We start from the raw sequence: 21877 nt of genomic DNA, 5'->3' as shown, positions 1-21877 counted from the left end.
CAAAAGTGGGTTTATTTGGGAAGAGCAGAGCATTGCAAGTCCAGACAAGCAAGCTGCAGCCAAAACCACAGGCAAGTCCAGCAAACAAAGGAAAGGAACTTTACCTTATAGAGATAAAGGAGGAAGTTGGAAGGGGTTGTTTTGAACCGAAGTCCATTGGATAAAAGTGAGAGTTCAGGGTGATGATGGTTTCTCATTGGCTGAGTTGCTAGGGTAGTTGATTTCTTATAGGAGATGCAAGGTGCATCTTTTGCTGTTGGGGCCTGTAATTGATGATTCTTCCCTGTTGAATATTATTCTGTTGGGGTCTGTAATTGACCTGGAGTGGTACTTTGAGAGCTTCCCCTTCTGGCCTCCGGACTTCATTGCAGTGAGGTTTCCTTTATTAATTTTCACACTATGAAGGGCTGTTATCTCCAGCACCAAGAACAGAGCCTACACATGCCCATTAAATATCTGATGAGAGGATGTGAATTCATCCAGGCTCTGAGAGAAGAGACATTGGTCAGATATCAGGTGTAACTGGAGAATGGGAAGCACCTAACAGAGGACTCGGTCTAGCTTGGGGGTCAGGACAGCTGAGCTAAGACTTGAAGGATTTAGGTGCAGAGAACAGAAAGTAAGTATTCTAGCTAAACAGAAAGGGATCCATTACAGAGTGTTATGTATTATAAATAATCAGGAGACCTGATTATTTCAAGAGAGCTGCCCCTGGCTCCAGACCCTCACCACCCCTGCTGAAGCCACCAGGATCAGGGAGCCCCGGCTGCCACCACTGCCTGTCATAGTGGATCAGCACTGCCAGCAGACTCACCACGAGCATCTGTACAGCCCAGCCCCACCTCTCACCCGACCTGAACCTGGTGCCCACATGCTGGAAATGGCCACAGGAAAAAACACAAACATCTACAGACAATGCTTGTCTGCGGAAACTCACTTCCACCTTCCAAAAGGTCATGTAAGTGTCTCCAATTGGCTGAAGCTAAGTCACATGCAGAACTCTAGCTGTAGGTGAAAGGGCGTCCGGGAAGTGTGTTTTCAGCTTTCTAGTTCCTGCGCTAAGGCAGGTCCAGAGAGGAGGGGTGAATGGATATTGAGTGACAGTCCATTGTATGCATCACCGTGTGTATGCATGTGTGTGCCTTGTATGCATGCATGCATGCGTGCATGTGTGTGATGGGGCACAGTAGGAGGAGGAACAGGCCATCAAGACCAGAGAGAAAGAGGCATTCTCAAAAAGACCATCACAGACATTTCCTCTGTGAGGACCCGGACCAGAGCTCCTGAGGGCCTTTCAGCCGAGGTGGGAGAACAGGCTTTAACTGTCCAATGGTTTAGTCCTACTTCCTTATTTTACTAATGGGAAAAGCAAGGCCAAAGGAGTTATGTCCTCGCCTATGGCCACACTGCAAGTCGAGACACTGGCCTAAACCCAGCAAGGTCCCTGGGGGTTAAAGTCTGTGTTTTCCACTAGAGTTGTGACCAGGTTCCCAGGGAGGATCACCTAAGGGCTCCTCCTGCCCTGGGCACCCAGTGATGAGGATGCCTGGCTGCACAGCCCTCCCCCTGCTCAGCAGGATTCATTTCTGGTCTTTCCGGGGCACATTTCAATGTACTTCGATAACAGCAAACATTTACAGACGCCTCCTCTGAGCCAGGCAGTGTGGAAGGTGGCAGGTGGCAGTGGGAGCTGTATGAACACACAGGTTGCGATTCTTCCCTCCAGCAGTCCGTAGCCTTGTGGGCAAGTCGGGTGAATAATCTCGACAGAGTCAGGAGGTCAAAGGGAGGGAGGGGGCACTGAGGGGGCATCCTAACTGCTGTCAATAAGGAAACTGAGACTCAGAGAGGATCCCTGACCTGACCAAGGTCACACAGCCCGTAAGTGGCTGAGCCCAGAATTTGGACTCAATATATTTTGTTAATCTGAAACAACAGAACAGTTATTTTACCAGCAAAATGGGTTTATTGGGAAGCAGCAAAGAATTGCAACTATGGTAAACCACGGGCAAGTCAGGTAAAGGGAAGGAGAGGAAACTTTTATAGAGAAGGGGAAGTTGGGAGGGGCTGTTATAAACAAAAAGTCCATTGGAGGAAACTGGGAGTTCAAAGAATAGTGGCTTTTCATTGGCTGAGCTGTGTCAGTCTCTCATTGGCCCAGCTGTTTTGGAGCAGAAAATCTTTCTTCCTCCTGCTGCAGATAGTAAAGTAGTTCATTTCCTGCTTGAGATGCAAGGTATGTCTCTTCCCATTGGGAATCAGTATTGATGGAGTGATACCCTTATGAGAGCTCCCCATTTTGGCTTCCGACTCCATTTTAGTGAGGTTTCCCTTCTTTCATTAATTTTCACAATTGAATCGAACCCCGTGATTTTAGAATATAGGAGGCAAGTAGCAGAGAGTGTGGACTTAGATGTCTCCTAGACCTGTGTCCAAATCCTAGACTCAGCCCCTTACCAGCTGTGTGTGGTGGGTGAGTTATAAACCTCTCCTTGCCTTGGTTTTCTCATACATAAAATGAGGCCATGAATATTTCTTCCTTGTGGAAAAGGTGGGAAGGTTAGGTGAGTTAATGCACGGAAACGGTTGAGCCCATGCACGTAGGAAATCCTCAATAAGTGCTAGCTCTGTTTATTCTAAGTCAACCTACTGGCTCCAGGCTGCTCAGGCTATAAGTGTGCATAGAGGCAAGGTGGCTCTTCTTGGATCTTCTTAGATGCAGAAGTCACGTCTCTTTTCCAGGCTGACCTTGTATGTAATGAGAATTTAATGGTTACCAAGGGCTGGGGGTGGGAAGGTATTGGTCAAAGGGTACAAACTCCCAGTTATAAGATTAGCAAGTTTGGGGGTCTAATACACAGCTTGGTAATTATAGCTAATAATACTGTATCATATCCTTGAATGTTACTAAGAGAGTAGATCTTAAGTATTCTCACCATAAAAAAGAAATGATAACTATCTGATGGGATGCAGGTGGTAGCTAATACTATGGTGGTAATCATTTTACAATTTATAAATGTGTCAAATCGACACATGCACCTTGAACCGACACAACGTTTTGTGCCAATTATATCTCAGTGAAGCTGAAAAAATAAAATAAAACTTAACCTTGCCAAAAAGAGGTCTGACCTTTGCTCTCACCTTCTGGACGGTAATCTTTGTTTGCCTGGGGGGTCTGGGACTAGCCAGATAGTAACAATGTGATTTTTCTTAAAAATATGCTTTTTCTTGTAAAATCAACATCCTAATAACTTGGCTAAGCCAGTGCAGCTGGACTGCAGCTGGTGGCACAGAGCCAGCTGCACCCCAGGGCTGGTGGACCAGCTGCAAAGGCCCCTGGACCACTGGCCCAACCAGACAAAGGCTAAGAGGTGGCAGTTTTAATGTCACACATTGGAGAAGTGCCATCTTGACCACACTTTCTGGCAGCATTCGATATTCTCAGAGGGGGGCCTAAAATTTTGTAGGCAAGCCCCACGATGGGTGATGCTGTTGAAATGGGTGATGCTGTTGATGGCATTCAGGAAAAAGAGGAAGGAGGCCGTGAACTTGCCCCAGAACATCAGGGTGAGGTCGATGAGCGTGACCTGGTTCCTGAGAAGGATCAGGAAGCTCAGGAGGCCCCTGAAAGAGAAGATGAATGAGACAAGGAAGAGGGTGGAGCCCATGGCCCACTCGCACCATGAATGGGGGTCCTCACACACCTGGGACACCATGAGGAGCTCCAGGACCAAGATGGCAACCCCCACGGCCAAGGTGGCCACGCTGTGGGCCACGGCCATGCCTGAGGCCAGCCTGGGCACGTGGGCCTGACTCAGGTCTTGGAGACAGTGCAGCCCAGTCTGGTTGGAGGCGGTGCAGAAGCGCCACAGCCGGAAGAGGCAGTTGTCGGCCAGGAGCCAGTGGTCATCCCAGATGGAGATGGAGGAGAGGACCACAGACAGAGGGGCACACAAGATGATGAGGGCCCGGATGAAGGATTCGAAGAAGGGCCAGTGGGGCCTCCTTTGGGCCAGCAGCCTCTGGGCTTGCAGGCAAAGCCTGCAAGCACCGTCCATTCGGGAGATGAGGAGGCGAGCTGGTGGGTTGCATCCACTAAAGGAAGCTCACCCACAGGGCAGTGGTCCTGCCAGGGTGCTGACTTCCCTTTGCAGAGCCTCACGCCTGAGGAGAGGGATGGGAAGGGGTCAGTTCTCAAACAAACACCTTGCACCACTCTGCACGTTACCGAGGGCCGTCATCCTGTGCGGGGGCTTGGCCGTGTGCTCCTGCCCGGCTCCCTCACACCGCTCTGCTCAGTTAGGATGGGGGCTGGCCATACCAGAAAGACCAACCGCATGACTTAGGAGGCGGACTTTGGGTCACACAGTATCCATCGACCAATCAGTCATCAATCAATGAATCAATCGATCATGCCTACCCAGTGGAGGCCCAATCAAAACTCTGAGTGTCAGAGGCTCAGGTGAGCTGCCCTTGTTGGCAGTGCTCTGTGCATATTGTCGCTCATGGATGCAGGGAAATGAACACACCCTGACTTCATGTGGACAGGACAGTGGAAGCTCAGCAGCGGATATGTCCCCAGACTCCACTCTATTCCTGCCTTCTCTTGGCTGGTTTTACTCTATCATTTCCCTGTAATAAACTGTAACTGTGAGTACAATAGCTTTCACTGAGTTCTGTGTGTTCTTCTAGTGAATGATCAAACTTAAGGGCAGTTTTGGAAACCCCTGAACCTGCAATTGGTGTCAGAAGTGACAGTGGTCTTGTGGCCTGTGTTGTCTTTAAACTGTACAGTGGACTAAACTCACACACTGGCATGTTGAACAAATGAATAAGCGAGTGGGTTGTCCTAAATTGCTCATAGTCAAAGTCAAACAACTACCCTAAGCCTCTGGGGTAGGGACTCTTATCACCCCTTTCACAGGCAAGGAAGCTGAGGCTCAGAGAGGTGAAGCAAGTGGAGGGGCCAGGATGGGAACCAAACCTTCTGGACTCCAGCTCAGGATCTGACCACCATAGGGTACCCCCTCCCCCCCCCAAGGGCCCTTCCGCCCTCACAAGCCAGGACCTCACCAGCCCAGGACCCTTTGGGAAACAGAACAGAGAAGGGCTAAGACAGACCAAGCCTGCAGCCCCGGAGGCATTTCAGAGGAGGGTGGGCAGGTCTCAGGCCTTCCCAGTGCCCTGTCCACAGCCTACCTGGCCCTGCATCAGGCTGCAACTCAGATATCTTCATGGTCAGCCAGGTCACTTAAAAGATGAAGCAGGGACTTCCCTGGTGGCGCAGTGGTTAAGAATCCGCCTGCCAATGCAGGGGACACGGGTTCGAGCCCTGGTCCGGGAAGATCCCACATACCACGGAGCAACTAAGCCCGTGCGCCACAACTACTGAGCCTGCGCTCTAGAGCCCGCTAGCCACAACTACTGAGCCCACATGCCACAACTACTGAAGGCCGCGTGCCTAGAGCCTGTGCTCCACAACAAGAGAAGCCACGACAGTGAGAAGCCCGCGCACCGCATAGCCCCTGCTCGCTGCAACTAGAGAAAGCCCACGCGCAGCAACGAAGACCCAACACGGCCACAAATAAATAAAAAAATAAATAAGTTTATAAAAAAAAAAGATGAAGCAGCAGGGGGATGCTGAGGAGGAGCAGAAGCTGAGGTAGACAGAAGGTGCGCTCCAGAGCAAGGCACCATAATCTTTGTTGAGGTTCTTGTTGTTTTAAACATAGAACAAAGGCCAAACCAGACATGCATTCCGGTCACCAGTCTGAGACCTCTGAACTGCATAGCCTGAACCTCCCCACCTCCACCACTTGACCCCTCACCATGCTGCTCGAGCTCCTCAGCTCCTGGATGGTCCTGTCCTCTTACTGCAGAGCCGCTGCCATGCAGTTCTCTGCCCTGGGCAGTCTTCCTATGCTCTTTGAACCACCCAATTCCCACCTATTTTGCTAGTCTCAGCTTCAAAGCCATCCCTCGGAATTTTCCTCTGACCCTGCACGTTCAGTACCAGAACCCAGGCCTCTTGACCTCAGCCCAGGGCTCTGGCCCTTCCTACTCCGCTATAAACTCTGTGTCCCCTAGGCTTTCTCATGGCTACTCCAGAATCAACTAATACTCATTCAGATGATCAGTCAATCAACTAACCTTTCTCTTATTGAGCATTTTCTGTTGATCAGGCTCTGTTCTAGGCACCAGGGAGATGATAAACAACAGGAGTAGGTTCTCACCCTCATTGACCTTAGGGGAAGTCAGACAATACAGCGATCATCACACAAATAGATACATAATCACACACTGTAATAAAGGTTATGTATGCAGAGAAGTGTAGAGTTTTAAAGAAAACTAAGAGAAATGGGAAGGCTAATTTAGACTGGGGATCAGAGAAGATTGGGGAGTCAAGGTCTCCATCTTCTTTTTCTCTTACGAATTTCTTTCTCTGTACACTAATAGACTTGCTATAGGCGTTGAAGTTCCTTGCTCCAGGCTCGGTACACAGGAACTGTTCAATAAATGTTAGCTCCTGTTATAATTTTTCTCCCTACCTCCTGCCACCTGTCACTCACATCCTCCTCCAGAGAGGCAAAGGACAGGTGTCTCTGGAGGTAGAGGGAAGGCTAAGGTGACCTCATCTTTTCGCCTAGACTTTTGACTCAGTCCCCAAGGACTGATAAGCAGAAAAAGGAAGGAGTCACCCTTTCTTTGGCTCCTACGGTGAGCCGAGCATGGTGCCAGGCCTTTTACGGATGTGTTTTCACTGACCGTGGCAACATCCCATGGGGTGGGTGCTAGTACAATCCCCATTCTGCAGATGGGGAAACTGAGACCCAGAGAGGTGAGGGTAGCTCATGGGCAAAACTGAGATAAGAACCTAGAGGATCTTGGCTCTGGAGTCCACGTTCTTCCTGCAGCTCAGCAAGCTGCCAGAATAAACACAGCGGCTGGTAGTAAGAAAGACAAAAGCAAACAAAAAAACCACTGAAAACAATGTGGATGCCTGTTAACTGAGGATTAAATTAATGATAGAATATCCACTCAGTAGAATCCTGTGCTGCTGCTTGAAAAAATGAAATAGATGAGTGCTTTCCACACTCCTGTACTGTTTTTTGGGGGGACGGGGTTGCCATAAATCAGCCTATATCTACAGCTATTTTAAAGGGGTATCAAGCTCAATTCACAGGTGTGCAAGAAACAGAATGTTTATTTTTTATTTTTACATTTTTTTTGTCTGCGTTGGGTCTTCGTTGCTGCACGTGGGCTTTCTCTAGTTGCAGCGAGCGGGAGCTACCCTTCATTGTGGTGCACAGGCTTCTCATTGCGGTGGCTTCTCTTGTTGCAGAGCACGGGCTCTAGGTGCGTGGGCTTCAGTAGTTGTGGCACGCGGGCTCAGTAGTTGTGGCATGCGGGCTCAGTAGTTGTGGCTCGCAGGCTCAGCAGTTGTAGCTCACGGGCTCTAGAGCGCAGGCTCAGTAGTTGGGGCGCACAGGCTGAGTTGCTCCGCGGCATGTGGGATCCTCCCGGACCAGGGATCGAACCCATGTCCCCTGCACTGGCAGGCGGATTCTTAACCACCGCACCACCAGGGAAGCCCTGTTCATTTGTTTTATATCAACTTTCTTTCTATGCAAAGCCCCAACCAGCCAGGCTGGTGGGAAATTCAACCTCAGCCATTTTTCCTCCCCAACACACACGACCCCTCCTGTGCAAAAGTGCAAAAAAATAGTGCAAAAGTCCTGGGGTTGCATGTAGCAGCAAGGCAGTGGGCAGAGCAAGAAAGATCTGGTATGGGGTGGGCAGCTCGGGCAGGTCAGGGAACTGTGCTTCCACCCTTTGAGGTCTCACCTGCTCCCCGGGCTCTGCCTGGCTCCCCCAGCTCAGCAGGAACGGGTGCCCCCATCTTTGCTCATAGAACTCACAGCCCTCGGCCTCCTCTTCCAGTCATAGAGAACTTCTTTGGGGTCTGGGAAGAACCACCCCCATCCCTAATCAAGTTCCTTTGGGGCTCTCTCCTCTCCGTCCAGGAGGTGTCTCTGCTGCTCCCATCACACACACACCCCGCCTCCCCCACTGCCCAGAAGCTGCTCAACAAACTTGGACTTTTGGATACCAAAGGCAGAAGGGGAAGCATATTTTGCAGGTAACCTCTCTCTTCTGATTCCCACTCTTCCTCAGACCTCCCCCAAGACAAGGAGGTCCAGAACCTTCTTCTCCCATGTGTTTGGCAGAGGAGAGAAAATTTAATATCTCAAAAAACTGTCTTGTCCACTTTTTCACTCTTATCACTAAGGAAATTCCAGGGGTTTTAGGAGCTCTGTGCCAGAAACGGGCAAAGACCAGATATATGTTTGATCACAATATCACAAAGTATAATAGTGCCCATGGGAAAGAGGGAAAGAGTAAAGCAGAGGTGCCAAGTTAGTCAGATCATGGGAGCAGGGCTGAAGTCCAGGGCAGGGGCAGGAAAAAAAAACCAACTGTCTTGTCACTATTTCTCCTGCTACTAAACATATATGTATGTATATATAAACATATACAATATAGTTATTTATAAATATACACATATATATGGGGGGTGCTATACTGTTGCTAGCCCATAGTCCTGAGGAATGGAGGTAAGTTTCTCCTGTTTATTATTTTTATTATCACTAAACATCTCACATGTTATATCACTTAGAAATGCATTCAGCTGCAAGGAACTTAATGCCCAACTAATAGGGGCTTAAATTTATTGGTGTTTGTTTTCCTCACACAACAGAAGTCTGGAGTCAGGTACAGTCAGGTACAGTCAGGTACAGTAGGGTTGATGTAGCAGCTCAAAATTGCATCAAGGACTTAGACTGCTTCCATTTTTCTGTACCACAATCCTCACCATGTTGGTTTCTTATCCTCGGGCTCATTGCCTCATTGTCCCAAGATAGCTGCTGTGGCTCCAGGCATCGTATTTGTGTTAACATAGGAAAAGGGGGAATGAGTAGTGCCTTGTAAAAGAAAATCAGAAACTCTTCTAGAATTGCTCCTTAGCATCCCCACTTGGGTCTACTTAGCTAGAATGTTTTCAGGTACCCACTTCTAACTCTCAGGGAAGCTGCAAAGTGACAGTTGACTTTTCCTGCCTTTGTGACAGAGGCAGGAAAGGGAGAAGGGGTTTGGGAATGTCTGCTGGTTAACCAGTGTTTGTCTCATGAAAGCACCATGTTTTATGGTTTACAAAACAGCTACTATTGCCATTTTACGGAAGCTGCAATTGAGGCCCAGAGAGAGCAACTGAGTTGCCTAACTTCAGGTGACGAGAAAGTGGTGAGATAGCCATGGAAACAGAACTGGAGCCGAGCCCAGAGCCCTTTCCAGCGCACCACACTGCCTGTTTCCCCACGTGATCTGCAGGTCTTGCACCCACTCTGCCCAGATATTTGTTCTACAACTTTGTCCAAAGTTGCTCCAGAGCAGGCTGGGCTGAGGCTGCTGGTGGTATCTCTGCAGGGACCACAGCCCAGGTGTTGGGAAGCAGGTGTCGGGCAGCAGGTGTCCAGGGACAGAGCACAGGTCTCCAGGGATGAGGGCAGCTGCTTCCCCATTAGCAGTCCAGCAGGGAAGCCCAGCCTGTCAGCGCTGGCGGACAAAAAGAGCTGGGGTCCTACAGCCTGTCCCACAGACTGGCAAAGGAAGGGAGGTGACAAAGGAGAGTGAGAGAGAAGAGAGGGGACAGAGAAGAGGATATGAAGGAAATGAGAAAGGAGGTGATGGAGGAAAGATGGAGGAGGGAGGATGTGTGGAAGCCATGATGCTGAGCAGCAGGGGATGAGGGGGATACAGCAAGCAGGCTGAGTGGGCTTCCTAGCCCCTGGGTGGGCAGTGGGTCAGGCCTGATACCTGACACCCCCATCGACCACCAGGTACAGGAGTGTGACCACTGTCTTGCCAGAGAGAACAGGGGCTGAGGAAACACGGAGGGAGAGCTCCCTGTCTGGGGGATAGGAGGTGGCTTCTCAGAGCCAAACTGGGACCTGAAACTCCTTAGCCAGCATTCAGGCTCTTCAGTCTGGTTCCGGCTTCCTTCCCTGCCAGGCCTGCCCCAGCCCAGACCCTGGCACAAATCATGCTCAGTACATGTTTGTTGAATGAATAATTGAAAAACTGTAGAGCAACAAGGATACAAAAGCAGGATAAAAGTGCCCACTTCTACAAACCTTTGAAAAAGGTTATCGGGAGCACAAAGTGGGCTTTTTCTCCCTAAAGTGAAATAAGGAGAGAAATGAAATCTCATGTGTTGCGGGGAGGAAGCTCAGGCTGCTCCGTGGAGAGGTCTCCTTCAGCTGAAAGCTACCAGGGGACAAAAGCATCCACAAGATCTGTCTCAAGGTGAGAGGAGGCTTCCTCGGCCCCTGCCCGACTCCAGGCCCCCACCCACTCCGCCCTGGGCCCTGGTACCTGCCTCTAGCTGCTGCACCCTCCACTTCATCCAGGAAAATCTTTCCAAAATAACCATCTGACCACGTCACTACTCTGCTCTAAACCGTCCAGGACCACCCCCTGGTCAGCTCACAACTTCACGGCCTCTCCCCTGCTCAGAAACCCTCCATGGCTCCCCTCTACCCTCAGGACAGTATCTGGTCTCCTCACCATGGCCCTCGAGGGCCTGGGTGACTCAGGCCCGGCCCAACTCTCCAAAGCTCACCACCTCCTGACCCCTACATGCTCTCTGCACTGCAACCACCCCACGTTTCTCATTGGTCCTCAAACACCCTGCTGCTTGCTCACATGCCGAGTCCTGTCCCTTGGGCGTTTTCGCTCCCCCTGGTCTGGCCGACTCCCACTGTCCTGATAGGGGCTGCGGCAGGCACCTCCTTGGTGCACCCGTGCTGCCCCCATGACCCTAAAGCTTCTTAGAAGTGGGCTGCGTCCCTGGCCACTGCATCCCAGCCCCCAACAAACCCCCGTCACCTCGATTTCTGTTATGACCTGAGGATGGACATCACAACGTCAAGAGCAGGCTCAGGAGGTCCCAGCCAGGAGCCCGTCCGTCCCCTGCACATCGCTGTGCGCCTTCAGAAATGGGTAACCTGTTTCATCTGAGCCTCACAGCAGCCTGGGTACAGGTGGCGTTTTTCCATCTGCTGAATGAGGAGCCAGGGCCCAGAGGGAAGGACTTGCCCGGAGCCCCACAGGATCCCCATGGCTCTTGCAGTTCAGCGGATCCAGGCAGCTTGGCCAACTTTAGAGCACACACTCTTCCCCACCACACCCTGGGGCCAGAGCAGGGGCCAATGTCTACAGCAGGGGGAAGTGGAGGGTGGTGACAGGTTCTTCAGGAGGACCCTAGAGGCAGGTCAGAGGTGGGCAGGACCTCGGGATGGGCGCTGGTAAGATGGCCCGAAGACCAGCCTCTTAGCCTCCCCATGTGAGCCCCCTCTCCACCCCGACTCTGGCCTCATCACCCCGCATATGGACACTGCTCCAGAGCCCCCTTTTCTGACCCCCAGGCTCCCTTTTGCCAGAGCCCCTCCTTCCGCTATAGCCCCAGCCCGCAGGCTCTCCGTGACCCAGAGGACAGAGCCAGGGCCCCTCTGTCTGACCTTCAAGGCCCCTCATGGTCTGGCCCTTCAGCCCCCTCTGCCCTGACATTCTGTTCCAGCCCCTGCACTGGGCCCAGACGGGATGGGGGCCGTGCCAAGGGGGAAGGGCACAGACATGGGAGGCACATACACCGGCTTCTTTATTGGCAGAGTCTTAGAGACTCAGTAAGGCACGGAGCCCAGGAAGGGGACGGGGTGTCCTGGAGTACATGGTCAGGAATACCCGGGCCCCAGTGCTGGGCGCCCCATCGCGGGGAGCACTCCTGCTCTCTGAGCAGCTTTCAGTGTCTCTCTCCTTCAGGACCCTCTCCTGGGGAGCCTTAGAACAAGGGGTCCTTTTTTCCCAAGAGGGCAAGTGTGGGCGAATGGGGGTGAGGGGAAGGAGGAGGCAGCTCCACGGTGGGCGTGGGGGGGCAGTGGGAGGGAGGGGCCTGATGCTCCACCTCCCTGAAGGCACTAAGAACAGAGGGGCCCAGCTCAGGGGCAAGTCCTGGAGGCGCGGCGGGTGCTCAGCCTGCTGTCACTGAGCCCCGAAGCACCAGGTGGGCTGGCTGCAGGGGGCTGCCTCAGCTGAAATCACGGTTGGGCAGGAGGAGGGGGGCGACCAGGGTCCACAGGTAGAGAAGCAGCCCTGCCCAGCTGGCACAGATCTTCACCCACACGGCGGTCCACGTGCTGATCATCTTCCGGGTCTCACCGGGTCTGGAACACACCATCATCCCAGTGAGCCTGGTCCCTGATGCTGTGACCTCAGTCCTGGCCCCGACCTTAGGATCCAGCTGCGACCCCTGACTTCACCTCTGGCTCTTACCCTGTAAACTCTAGCCTCGTCTCTGATTTTTTTTTTTTTTTTTGCGGTACGCGGGCCTCTCACTGTTGTGGCCTCTCCCGTCACGGGGCACAGGCTCTGGACGCGCAGGCTCAGCGGCCATGGCTCACGGGCCCAGCCACTCCGTGGCATGTGGGATCTTCCCGGACCGGGGCATGAACCCGTGTCCCCTGCATCGGCAGGCGGACTCTCAACCACTGCGCCACCAGGGAAGCCCTCTGATATTTTTGACACTTGGCCTTAAGACCCTACATAGAGCTCATGGCCTTGTACCATAGACCTGACCCTGACCTCAATTCCAACCTTGACCTCAGTCCTAGGCATAATATTGTGACCTGATTCTGGTCACTAACCTTGTGATCCTAATTCTGTGACCGCACTCCTGGTCCCTGACTTTGGGACCCAGAAGCTCCTGACTTTAGTCCTGACCTCTAACGTTGACTCTGACCTTCAATCCCATAACCCCATTCCCTGACCTTATGACCACAGTTCTGATATCTCTGACCTCAATTTTGACCCTTGGCCCTGTGACCCCAGTTCTGGCCGCTAACCTAGTTACTCTGATCTTAGCTCCTTGACCTGGTCACTTCAATCCTGGCTTTCTGGACTTGTAACACCAATTTTAACCAAATGACCAAATTTGTTACTTTAAATGGCCCCAATCCCAACTCTCGACTTCATGACTCCTATTCTTGACCCTGTGACTTTGATTCTGACCCCACACCCCACTCCTAACCCTCAAACCATGAATCCCAAATCCGACCCCATAACCCAAATCACCACCCCTGATCTGTAAACCTGGTCTGCCCTGCACAGGCCCAGCCTCACCTCCCGTGATCCCCACTTCTCAGCACTTAGCAAAGGTACCAGCTACTGCATGGACTAGGCACTGGCAGGGAAACTGGGGCACAGATGAGGCAGGCTCCCTGGAGGGTCCTAGAGAGACACCTCCATGCCCAAGTCTTAAACCCCAGCACAGGGCTGGAGGGGAAGGGAAGCGGCACGCGCACTGCGGACACTGCGGCTCCGTCCACGCACCTGTACCAGTTGGTGAGCGTCATCATGACATGCAGAGAGGCAAGCACCAGGCAGAAGTGGAAGAAGGAGTAGCTGTAGGTGACGCTGTCCTGCTCGTTGTCGAAGGCCCGGCCCTCGCAGACTGCCCCCTGCTGCTGCTGCGTGGCCTCCAGCACAGGCGGGCACTCCTCCGTCTGCATCAGGCTGTTTACCTGCCGGTGGTCCGAGGAGCGCAGACTGGGGGAGGCAGGGGGAGGATGTGTGTGTGGCTGTCAGGCCGTCCCCACTGAGGTGGGTGGGTGGGCAGCGCCAGGGGGCCTCACGCATCGCGGCATTGGCCACGATGACCATGGGCACCAGGGTCCCAGAGCCTCGGGAGCCGGTGGCCTGGAGGTTAGGCCCTGGGCCCTGGAGTTAACAAACTGCCTTGACTCTCTCTACCCCTCCTCCCTGTGTGACCTTGGGCAAGACACAACCTCTCTGAACCTCTGATTCCTTGTCTGTAAATTCAGAGATAATAGTACCTCCCTGATAGGGTTGCTGGGAGGATTAAATGGAGTAATGGTGTTTGAAGCCCCTAGCACTGTGCCTGGCACAGAGTAGAAACCAAATAAACGGCCCCTGTTATTCTGGTTGTTTATTTGCCATTTCCACAAACACGTGTTGAGAACTTAGTACTGCAAAGGATCATACCAGGTACTACATTCATTTAAAATGTTCATAATAATGCTCATTTGCTGGTACATTTGTTTACCTTTTATTCATTTTAGCTAAGTAGTATTACCCACTGCCTCCCCTTTCTCTATGTTTATAATAAAGAGAGAATAATAGTAATGATTTTTGTCATTGTTTTTCTACAATGAGGTCTTGATGTTTTTAACTACATTTAATAGTTTGAGACACATATACAATTTTGAAGATCCAACTTGTATCCTGAAAAAAGTGAACAAAGGCCTGGATTCCAGCCCATTCCATCAAATTGAAAAATCACCCCCTGCTGAGCTTCAGTTGACCCCAATCACCAAATACTGTGCTGATATCTAGTGCACATGAGCCTAGATCTGGGCCATCTAGCCGGAGGCAAGAGCCATCATCAGTGGTCCCTGCCCTCGTGGCTGTTTATGCTTCTTTGCTTCCTGGGTTTTAAGAACTGTGCTAAGAACAGATGGGATCTGTGGGCTCTCTGAGGTGCAGCCCAGTGACTACAGGCCAGGAAGGTGTGAGTATGAGAAGCATCAGGAAGCACAGCTCTGTGCCCACGTTGGGGATGGGGAGGGATAGAGCTCGGGGGCAGGGAAGTGAGCTCCAGCACCACGGCCACTGTGCGCTCATGGCCTCGGACAAGTGGCTGCTCCTCACCAAGTCTCAGTCTCCTCATCTGTAAGATGGAGGTGATGTGGGCCCCTCCGGGTTGGAAAAGAAATCAAAGGAGAGGACAAAGAAGAGAGATGTTTGTGAACTGCCCCAACTCAACTAGGAGAAAATGTTTTGAAAAAGGTGAAAACAAAACGAAATGTGAAACAGCCTCAAAATGTTCTAGCCCAGGAGCCTAGAAGCAGGTGTGCTGCTTACAGGCAAACGGGCACTGCCCAGGAAGGGTGACTGGGGGAGAAAAGATCAGGGCAGAGGTGCAGACAAACAAAGTGGCACCTGGAGAAATGCCAGGCCACAGGGAGGCAATACCTGAGTCTGCCAGTGTCAATAATAAGTATACTCGATATTACCATCTGGTGACACAAAACAGCCACTCACAGCCATCCAGCTGTGCAAATATTAATAGTTCTTTGCAATAATAGCAAACACTTATTTGGCACCTACTACTTGCCATGTTCTTTTCTAAGTGCCTTGTACATATTAACTCATCATAACTCTTCAAAAATCCAATGCAGTAAGTAGTATTTTTATTCCTATTTTACAGATAAGGAAACTGAAGCACAGAAAGGTTGAGAGACTTGCCCAAGGTGCCAGGCTCAACTGCAGGCAATCTGGCTCAAGTCCACACTGATAAGCACTTGCTAAGACACCCCCTTAAAGAATGTGCTCTTAAGAGCACATGTGATCTTAAGAATGAGCTGCTCTTTCTCAAGGGACACTGTGGGGTCACAAGCCACCCTGGGCATTAGAGGTTATCATCCTTCAACTGAAAAGGAAGCTGAAGCTTGGAAAGGTGAAGCGGCCATACACAGGTGTGAGTGATAGAGACTGGACCCGCTGGCCCCTGTCCAGGCTCCTGCCCTGGCACCACAGCTGAGCTGGGCACATGGCAACCCGGGCTCAGGAAAGGCCTTGGGCCAGGAGGCAGGGTTCAGCCCCGCCTCCGCTGCCCAGTCAGTCTGTGCCCTCTGAGGGGCTCAGTTTCCCCACCAGCACAGTGCAGGGGCTGGATGTGCTGCCTGCTGCGCGCGCCTTCCAGCTTGGTGTCCCAGTTCCCACATCCTCCCGTCATTTGTGCCTCGGGGCTCCCAATCACGATTCCTTCCCAGAAACCAGCCCCCCACCCTACCTGATGAAGAGGGTGCACAGGATGAAGACGATGAGACCCACGATGCTCGGTGCATCCCACCACTGGGTCTCGTAGCCCTCTGGGCCTGCCAGGGCCGTCCCATTGCCAAAGTGGGTCAGTAGGGTGGGGTTGCATTTCCGGTCTGGGGATGGGAGCATGGTCACCCTCAGCCCACGCAGGCCAGGTCTGTAGCCAGGGAGCCCAGAGGATGGGCTCAGATGGACAGCCAAGGGACAGAGAGACACACAACCAACCACTCAAGTCCCAGCGACAGCACGCAGCAGACAAAACAACAGAGACAGCTCCAGGAACAGATGGGGTCCTCCCACCTCCCTGAAGGACTAAGTCTTGGAATGGGCTGGGAATGTCCCCGTCATCTTTGAGGGTCCCCAGCCCAGGAGGAAGACCAGGCCACCTGGAACCCAGGCCTCTACTCACCGGGGACATTGGATAAGGCCAACCAGGTGACAAACATGGTGTAGAGCGTGATGACCGAGGCCTGCAGCAGACCCGAGTTGGGCTGGGCATCCTGGCAAGAGCAGCCCACAGTGTGACTCCTGCCAAACCTGGGTACACCCCACCCCCACCCAGCCCAGCCACGCCCAACCGGGGGACCTCAGAAACCCCCACCACCCTAGGGCCATCCCACCCCACACCCTTCAGGAAAACATACCACCCGGGCCACCCACTGCCACTTCGCCCACCCAAAGGTAGAGTCTTGATTTTTTTCTCTTAACAGATTACCCGACTTGTTCCCCAGCTGAGAATCCTTCAAGGGCAGCACTTCCTCACACTCTGAATTAACGCCCTCCTTCGTGTACCCCATCTGCATCCTCACCTGACAGCCCTCCCTGCTGACTACTCCCCAAACACGGTGGCCACCTCTCTGTCCGTGGAACCTGCCAAATCCTCTCCAACCTCAGGGTCTTTGCACTCACCCTGCCCTCTCCCTGACATCTTCCTCCCCCATATCTCTGCACCAGCAGTGTCTTTATATTTAAACAGGACCCCCCAAAAGGCTCTGAAAACCCTGACTGCAGCAGACCCTGGCCCGGCCTGCCCACCTCCCTTTCAGCCCATACCCTCTTTTATTTTCCACATAGCACGTATTCTCCAAAATTACTTCACCTGGCCTCGTCTCCTACCGGTTGTTCTTTCCCACTCCTCACCACACAGACACGCTTGAAAATATGAATCTGAACTCTGTGATTAGGAGCACAGTCTCTGGAGCCAGTCGGCCTGGGTTCAAATCCCAGCTCCACCCCTTACTAGCCGTGTGATCTTAGGCAAGTCTCTTTACTCCTTTAAGCCTCTGTTTCCTCATCTGGAAAGCGGGGATGATGATGGTGCAAGGACCAAATAACATGACAAATGTCATTAACTGTTAGCTATTATTATTCCTCCTCTTCCTCACAGCTGTACCCCCAACATCTAGAAGAGTGCCTGGTACACACTGGATGCTCAAGAGGTATTTGCTGAATGAATACTGATTGCTGTGTGACCTGGAACAGAGGCATCACCCTCTCTGGGCTTCCGTTTTCTTACTGGGAAATGGAAGCTCTGGCCAGAAGGGAGATTCCCAACCTTTCTACTAAGGACCCCCAAAGACTATCTAAGCTACCTCTGAAACACCTGGTGGCCTGATATCCCAAACTGTGAAATACCACTGGACTCAGAAGGCTTCCCTTCTGAAGAACAAGTGATTATCTTGGGAACTCCCACCCACCATCCCAGATAGTCTGGGATTGGAAACTGTGGAATTGCACCTTCTGACACCACTTCTTGAGGCATCTAGGAATCATCACTCGGTGACCCTTCCTAATATTCTCCTGATTTGCATGAAAACAATGATGACATCAAAATAATGATAACAATAGCCAATGTCTGATGGATATGCCAGGCACTGTTCTAAGTGTTCACTGTTCTAATATCTATATGCTAGGCACTGTTCTAAGTGTTCATAAACATGGTCTCAATCTTGAGAACAACTCCAAATAGTGTTATTATTCCCATTTTACATTTGAGAAGGAAGAGGCACAGAGAGGTTAAGGCACTTTCCCAAAGACAACCAGCATATAAATGCGAGAGTCAAGACTCTAACCCAGGGAGGCTGACTTGGGAGCCCACACTCTTGGCCCAATCCTCTGTGCTGACAGCCCTGGCCCCAGGACCCCAAGGTTCCTACAAGAAGTCCCACACACCGTGGAGCCTGGTTTCAGGCTGGGCAGAGACAGGCAGGCTCACCTGGACCTTGGGCAGGACAGCGACAATGGATACGCAGAAACAGAAAATGAGGTTGAGGCTGATGAAGGCCTTGCCCTCGTAGCAGGCGCCGGGCTGGGTGTAGTAGATGAACAGCAGTGCCACGGCCGTGATTGACAGCGCGTAGAAGAGGAGGGTGAAGAACAAGAGGCCTGGGAAGGGGGAGGCAGCGGCAGGTGGGTCAGGTGGTGCAAGGACCCCCATCCCTTGTCGAGCTGTGTACTGGGTCTCGGGCCCCAACTTCCTCCTCCAAGGAGTGTCTACTAAACTTCAGTCCCTGGAGGCTTCCCTGGTGGCGCAGTGGTTAAGAATCCACCTGCTAATGCAGGGGACACGGTCCGAGCCCTGGTCCGGGAAGATCCCACATGCAACTAAGCCTGTGCGCCACAACTACGAGCCTGCGCTCTAGAGTCTGCGAGCCACAACTACTGAGCCCGTGCACCACAACTACTGAAGCCCGCGCGCCTAGAGCCCGTGCTCTGCAACAAGAGAAGCCACCACAGTGAGAAGCCCACGCACCGCAATGAAGAGCAGCCGCCACTCACCGCAACTAGAGAAAGCCCGCGCGCAGCAATGAAGACCCAACGCAGCCAAAAAGAATTAAAATAAATAAATTTATTAAAAACAAAAAAACTTCCGTCCCTCACCCAGGCTTTGTGAGCTCCTGCCCCACCCTGAACTAAAATGATTCACTTGCCGCAGAAAAAAGTCACCATAAAAATAAAGACAATGAATAGAGGGGACTTCCCTGGTGGTGCAGTTGTTAAGAATCCACCTGCCAGTGCAGGGGACACGGGTTCAATCCCTGGTTCGGGAAGATCCCACATGCTGTGGAGCAACTAAGTCCGTGCGCCACAACTACTGAAGCCCACGCGCCTAGAGCCCGTGCTCCGCAACAAGAGAAGCCACCGCCATGAGAAGCCCACACACGGCAACGAAGAGTAGCCCCCACTTGCCGCCCCAGTGCAGCCAAAAACAAGACAATGAATAGAGAACAATCTCTCAAAAAGTGAACTAGATGCCTGGTGATCAGGGAGGTGTGAAAATCAAATCAACCCTGAAGAGCGCCTTTCTTCTTGATCAATTCAGAAGAACTGAAAAGGGACCCGTTCTGCCACTGGGGTTTCAATGACCAGGTGTCATTCGCGGCTCGCTCTGCAGGGCTCGCTCAACCAGATCCCTCTGAACTCTCCAGTGCAGCTCTCATCTGACCCCACCTCAGCCACCCCGGGTCAGCGGGCCCCTGCCACACACCCTTCCCTCCACGTGACACGGACGGCTTAGTTCCTGCCCTTAGGAGGCAGCTCATGCCCTCCAGGCCGTCGTCCAGCTTCCGGGACCACCCCCCCACACCGCCCCGACTCCTCAGGTAGCCCAGCCCCCTCGCGAGGCCGTTGGGTGGCACTGACCTGCATACCAGGCGCGGGAGTCCCTCTCCTCAGCCTTCTTCAGCCACCGCTGGTTCCAGGAGTGTGCAAAGTCAATGAGCAGCAACAGCTGGATGAGGAGGAAGACGAAGGAGCCCACGACACCAAAGTAGAACCAGACTAGGCAGGCAGAGGGGAAGGAGGCAAGGGGCGCAGCAGCCCCTGTGTCTGGGTCTCTTCTCACGCTCACTTTTATACATTCAACAGTCATTTGTGCCACACCCTGCACTGGGGACACTGAGAAGCAGCAAAGTCCCCACCCTCAGGAGCCCCTGGCCACGCACAGAGATGCCTTGCGTCAGGGTGTGGGTCGGGGTCAAGGGGGGTTCCCTCCAACCCCGAGTTGCCCAGAGGCCATGTGGCCAAGCACCAGAGTCCTGTCCTCCTGGGTGGGAGGCAAGGACCCAGCCAGTAGTCTGGGGTCTGTGTGCAAAGGAGCCCCCAGCACGCTCATCCTTCTCGGTAGCCCCCATCCTTCCCCACCAGGGCCACCTACTGTTGGAGAAGGAGCCGTCAGGAATGTAGAAGGCGCCCACGGTGATGCCCACGAAAACCAGGAATTTAAAGAACCAAAACCTATGGTGGGGAAAGGGGGAGGACAGACAAGCAGGCTGAGTGGGGGGAGAGAGAAAGGCTGGACCCCCAGAACCCCACCCCTGAAGAGCAGGTACTGGGAGAGGTGAGAGAGACTTCCTGATGCTCTGACAGGCACAGAAAGTCTGTCTTGAGCCTAGAAAAAGCCCCAAGGGGCAAAGGGAAGGACCAATGATGGGTGAGGATGGTCACCTGGGTTCTAACCCCAACCGTGTCACTAAATTGGTGTGTGGCCTTAGGGATGCTGTTGCCTTTTCTGAGCTTTATTTCCTCATCTGAGAAATGGGAACTACTAAATGAGCTGACCTCTGTGCTGTGCCCTCCTGGCTTCAGCGGCTCCTGAGTCTGAGGATTAGGGTTTGGAGATTGCTGGAGACAGGCAGAGGATAGGGAAAACCACAGCGGGAGGGGCCCAGGGTGCAGGTGGGACCCCTCCTCACCCATTCTGGATGGCAGCCCTGGGGTCCCGGCTGCTGCGCACGCAGATCATGAGCAGGGTGAAAAGGAAGAAGAAGGCTGCCATAGCGAAGCACATACGGTAGACGGCACGGTGGCCGAGCAGGGAGCCACAGTCGATGTGGCCCTGCAGGACGACGGGGGACCCGGCCACCTCCTCACACACCCAGGGCAGCTGTGGAGACAGACAGAGCAGCTGGAAGACCCCACCCCACCCGGAACCTGGGCTGACTCTGCCCAGGCCGCCAGGCAGGAGGCTCTCCCAGGAGGGCCACCCGAGCCTCCCACTTCCACCCATGGCCCATCTCCATTCCCACCCACCTCTGCGGCTGAAGCCCTATGAGTGAGCCCCCCAGGGACAAACGGAAGGCATGGCACGGTCCAGGGCAGGATTTCCCAAAGTGCTCTCCACCCACCAGCTACATCAGAATCCCCGGAGGTTCCCCTCTCCTACAGAACTAGAGTCTCTAAGGCAGGGTCTGAGATTCTGCATGACTAGCACACTTCCCAGGGAATTCATGCTCTCTATACACTAGTATGTCAGAACCTCTGGCCTAACTATCCTACTGGCTATGAAACACTGAGATGTAGGGAAGACTTAGGACCCTCAAACTGGGCTTATGCATTAAAGTGGGGAGAGCTTACCCTGGGCCAGTGTCTGGCGGGGATGGCGATAATGATTCATGAGACTTCCCAAGGGGACCAAGGCTTATGAGAAACAATAAGGCTCAAACCCTCCTCCCAATATGAAGAAACGACCCTCCATCGTCAAGCTTGGATCATCAGTGTGCTGGCACTCCTGCCCAACTCTTGATCAGCTGGGCCCCCAAGCCTGGGGCCCCTGGTAGTTGAGTCTTTGCCAGAGGCCAGGTCCCGCCGGTGGCTCACCTTGTAGAGCTGGCTCTCCACACTGGGACTCAGCATGATGACGGACACCAGCACCCCCAGGAAGAGGAAGGCCGTGAAGACGAGGCGGCTCAGTGTGGAGCTGTGGCTGCAGGGGCAGCAGCTACACAGGATGCAGGGGGCAGAGCCGCAGAGGCAGGACGCCTGCGGGGAGGCCAGGATGGCACCTTACTCTCTGGTCTCCTCTCCCCTTCCCCGCCCAAGCACGCAGCATCCACCCACTGCCCGCTGCCTGTTCAACATCTCCAAACCTACGCAGAGACTGCCTGTGCCACACCATGAAGGGACACCTCTTCCCCAGATGTCA

General features: G+C 53.0%; 1 protein-coding gene and 1 pseudogene across 2 annotated transcripts; both read right to left on the bottom strand.

The window, feature by feature from the left end:
* Positions 1-3453: 3453 nt before the first annotated feature.
* LOC307063986 (voltage-dependent calcium channel gamma-like subunit) lies at positions 3454-4241 on the bottom strand (annotated as a pseudogene). The gene is made up of 2 exons: positions 4229-4241; positions 3454-4078 (listed from the first exon to the last, which is right to left on the bottom strand). The product of its transcript is annotated as a voltage-dependent calcium channel gamma-like subunit (transcript).
* Positions 4242-11698: 7457 nt separating this feature from the next.
* SERINC2 (serine incorporator 2) lies at positions 11699-21670 on the bottom strand. Its single transcript, XM_079698550.1, has 9 exons — positions 21553-21670; positions 20649-20839; positions 20111-20190; positions 19597-19734; positions 18170-18339; positions 16364-16454; positions 15926-16067; positions 13444-13659; positions 11699-12278 (listed from the first exon to the last, which is right to left on the bottom strand). Exons 1-9 carry the CDS (start codon positions 21586-21588, stop codon positions 12143-12145), a joined length of 1200 nt encoding a protein of 399 aa, XP_079554676.1. The 5' UTR covers positions 21589-21670; the 3' UTR covers positions 11699-12142.
* Positions 21671-21877: the final 207 nt, after the last annotated feature.

Source organism: Hyperoodon ampullatus, assembly GCF_949752795.1.
Source record: "Hyperoodon ampullatus genome assembly, chromosome: 2".
Taxonomy (NCBI): domain Eukaryota; kingdom Metazoa; phylum Chordata; class Mammalia; order Artiodactyla; family Ziphiidae; genus Hyperoodon; species Hyperoodon ampullatus.
This window is presented reverse-complemented; position numbering and strand designations above follow the sequence as displayed.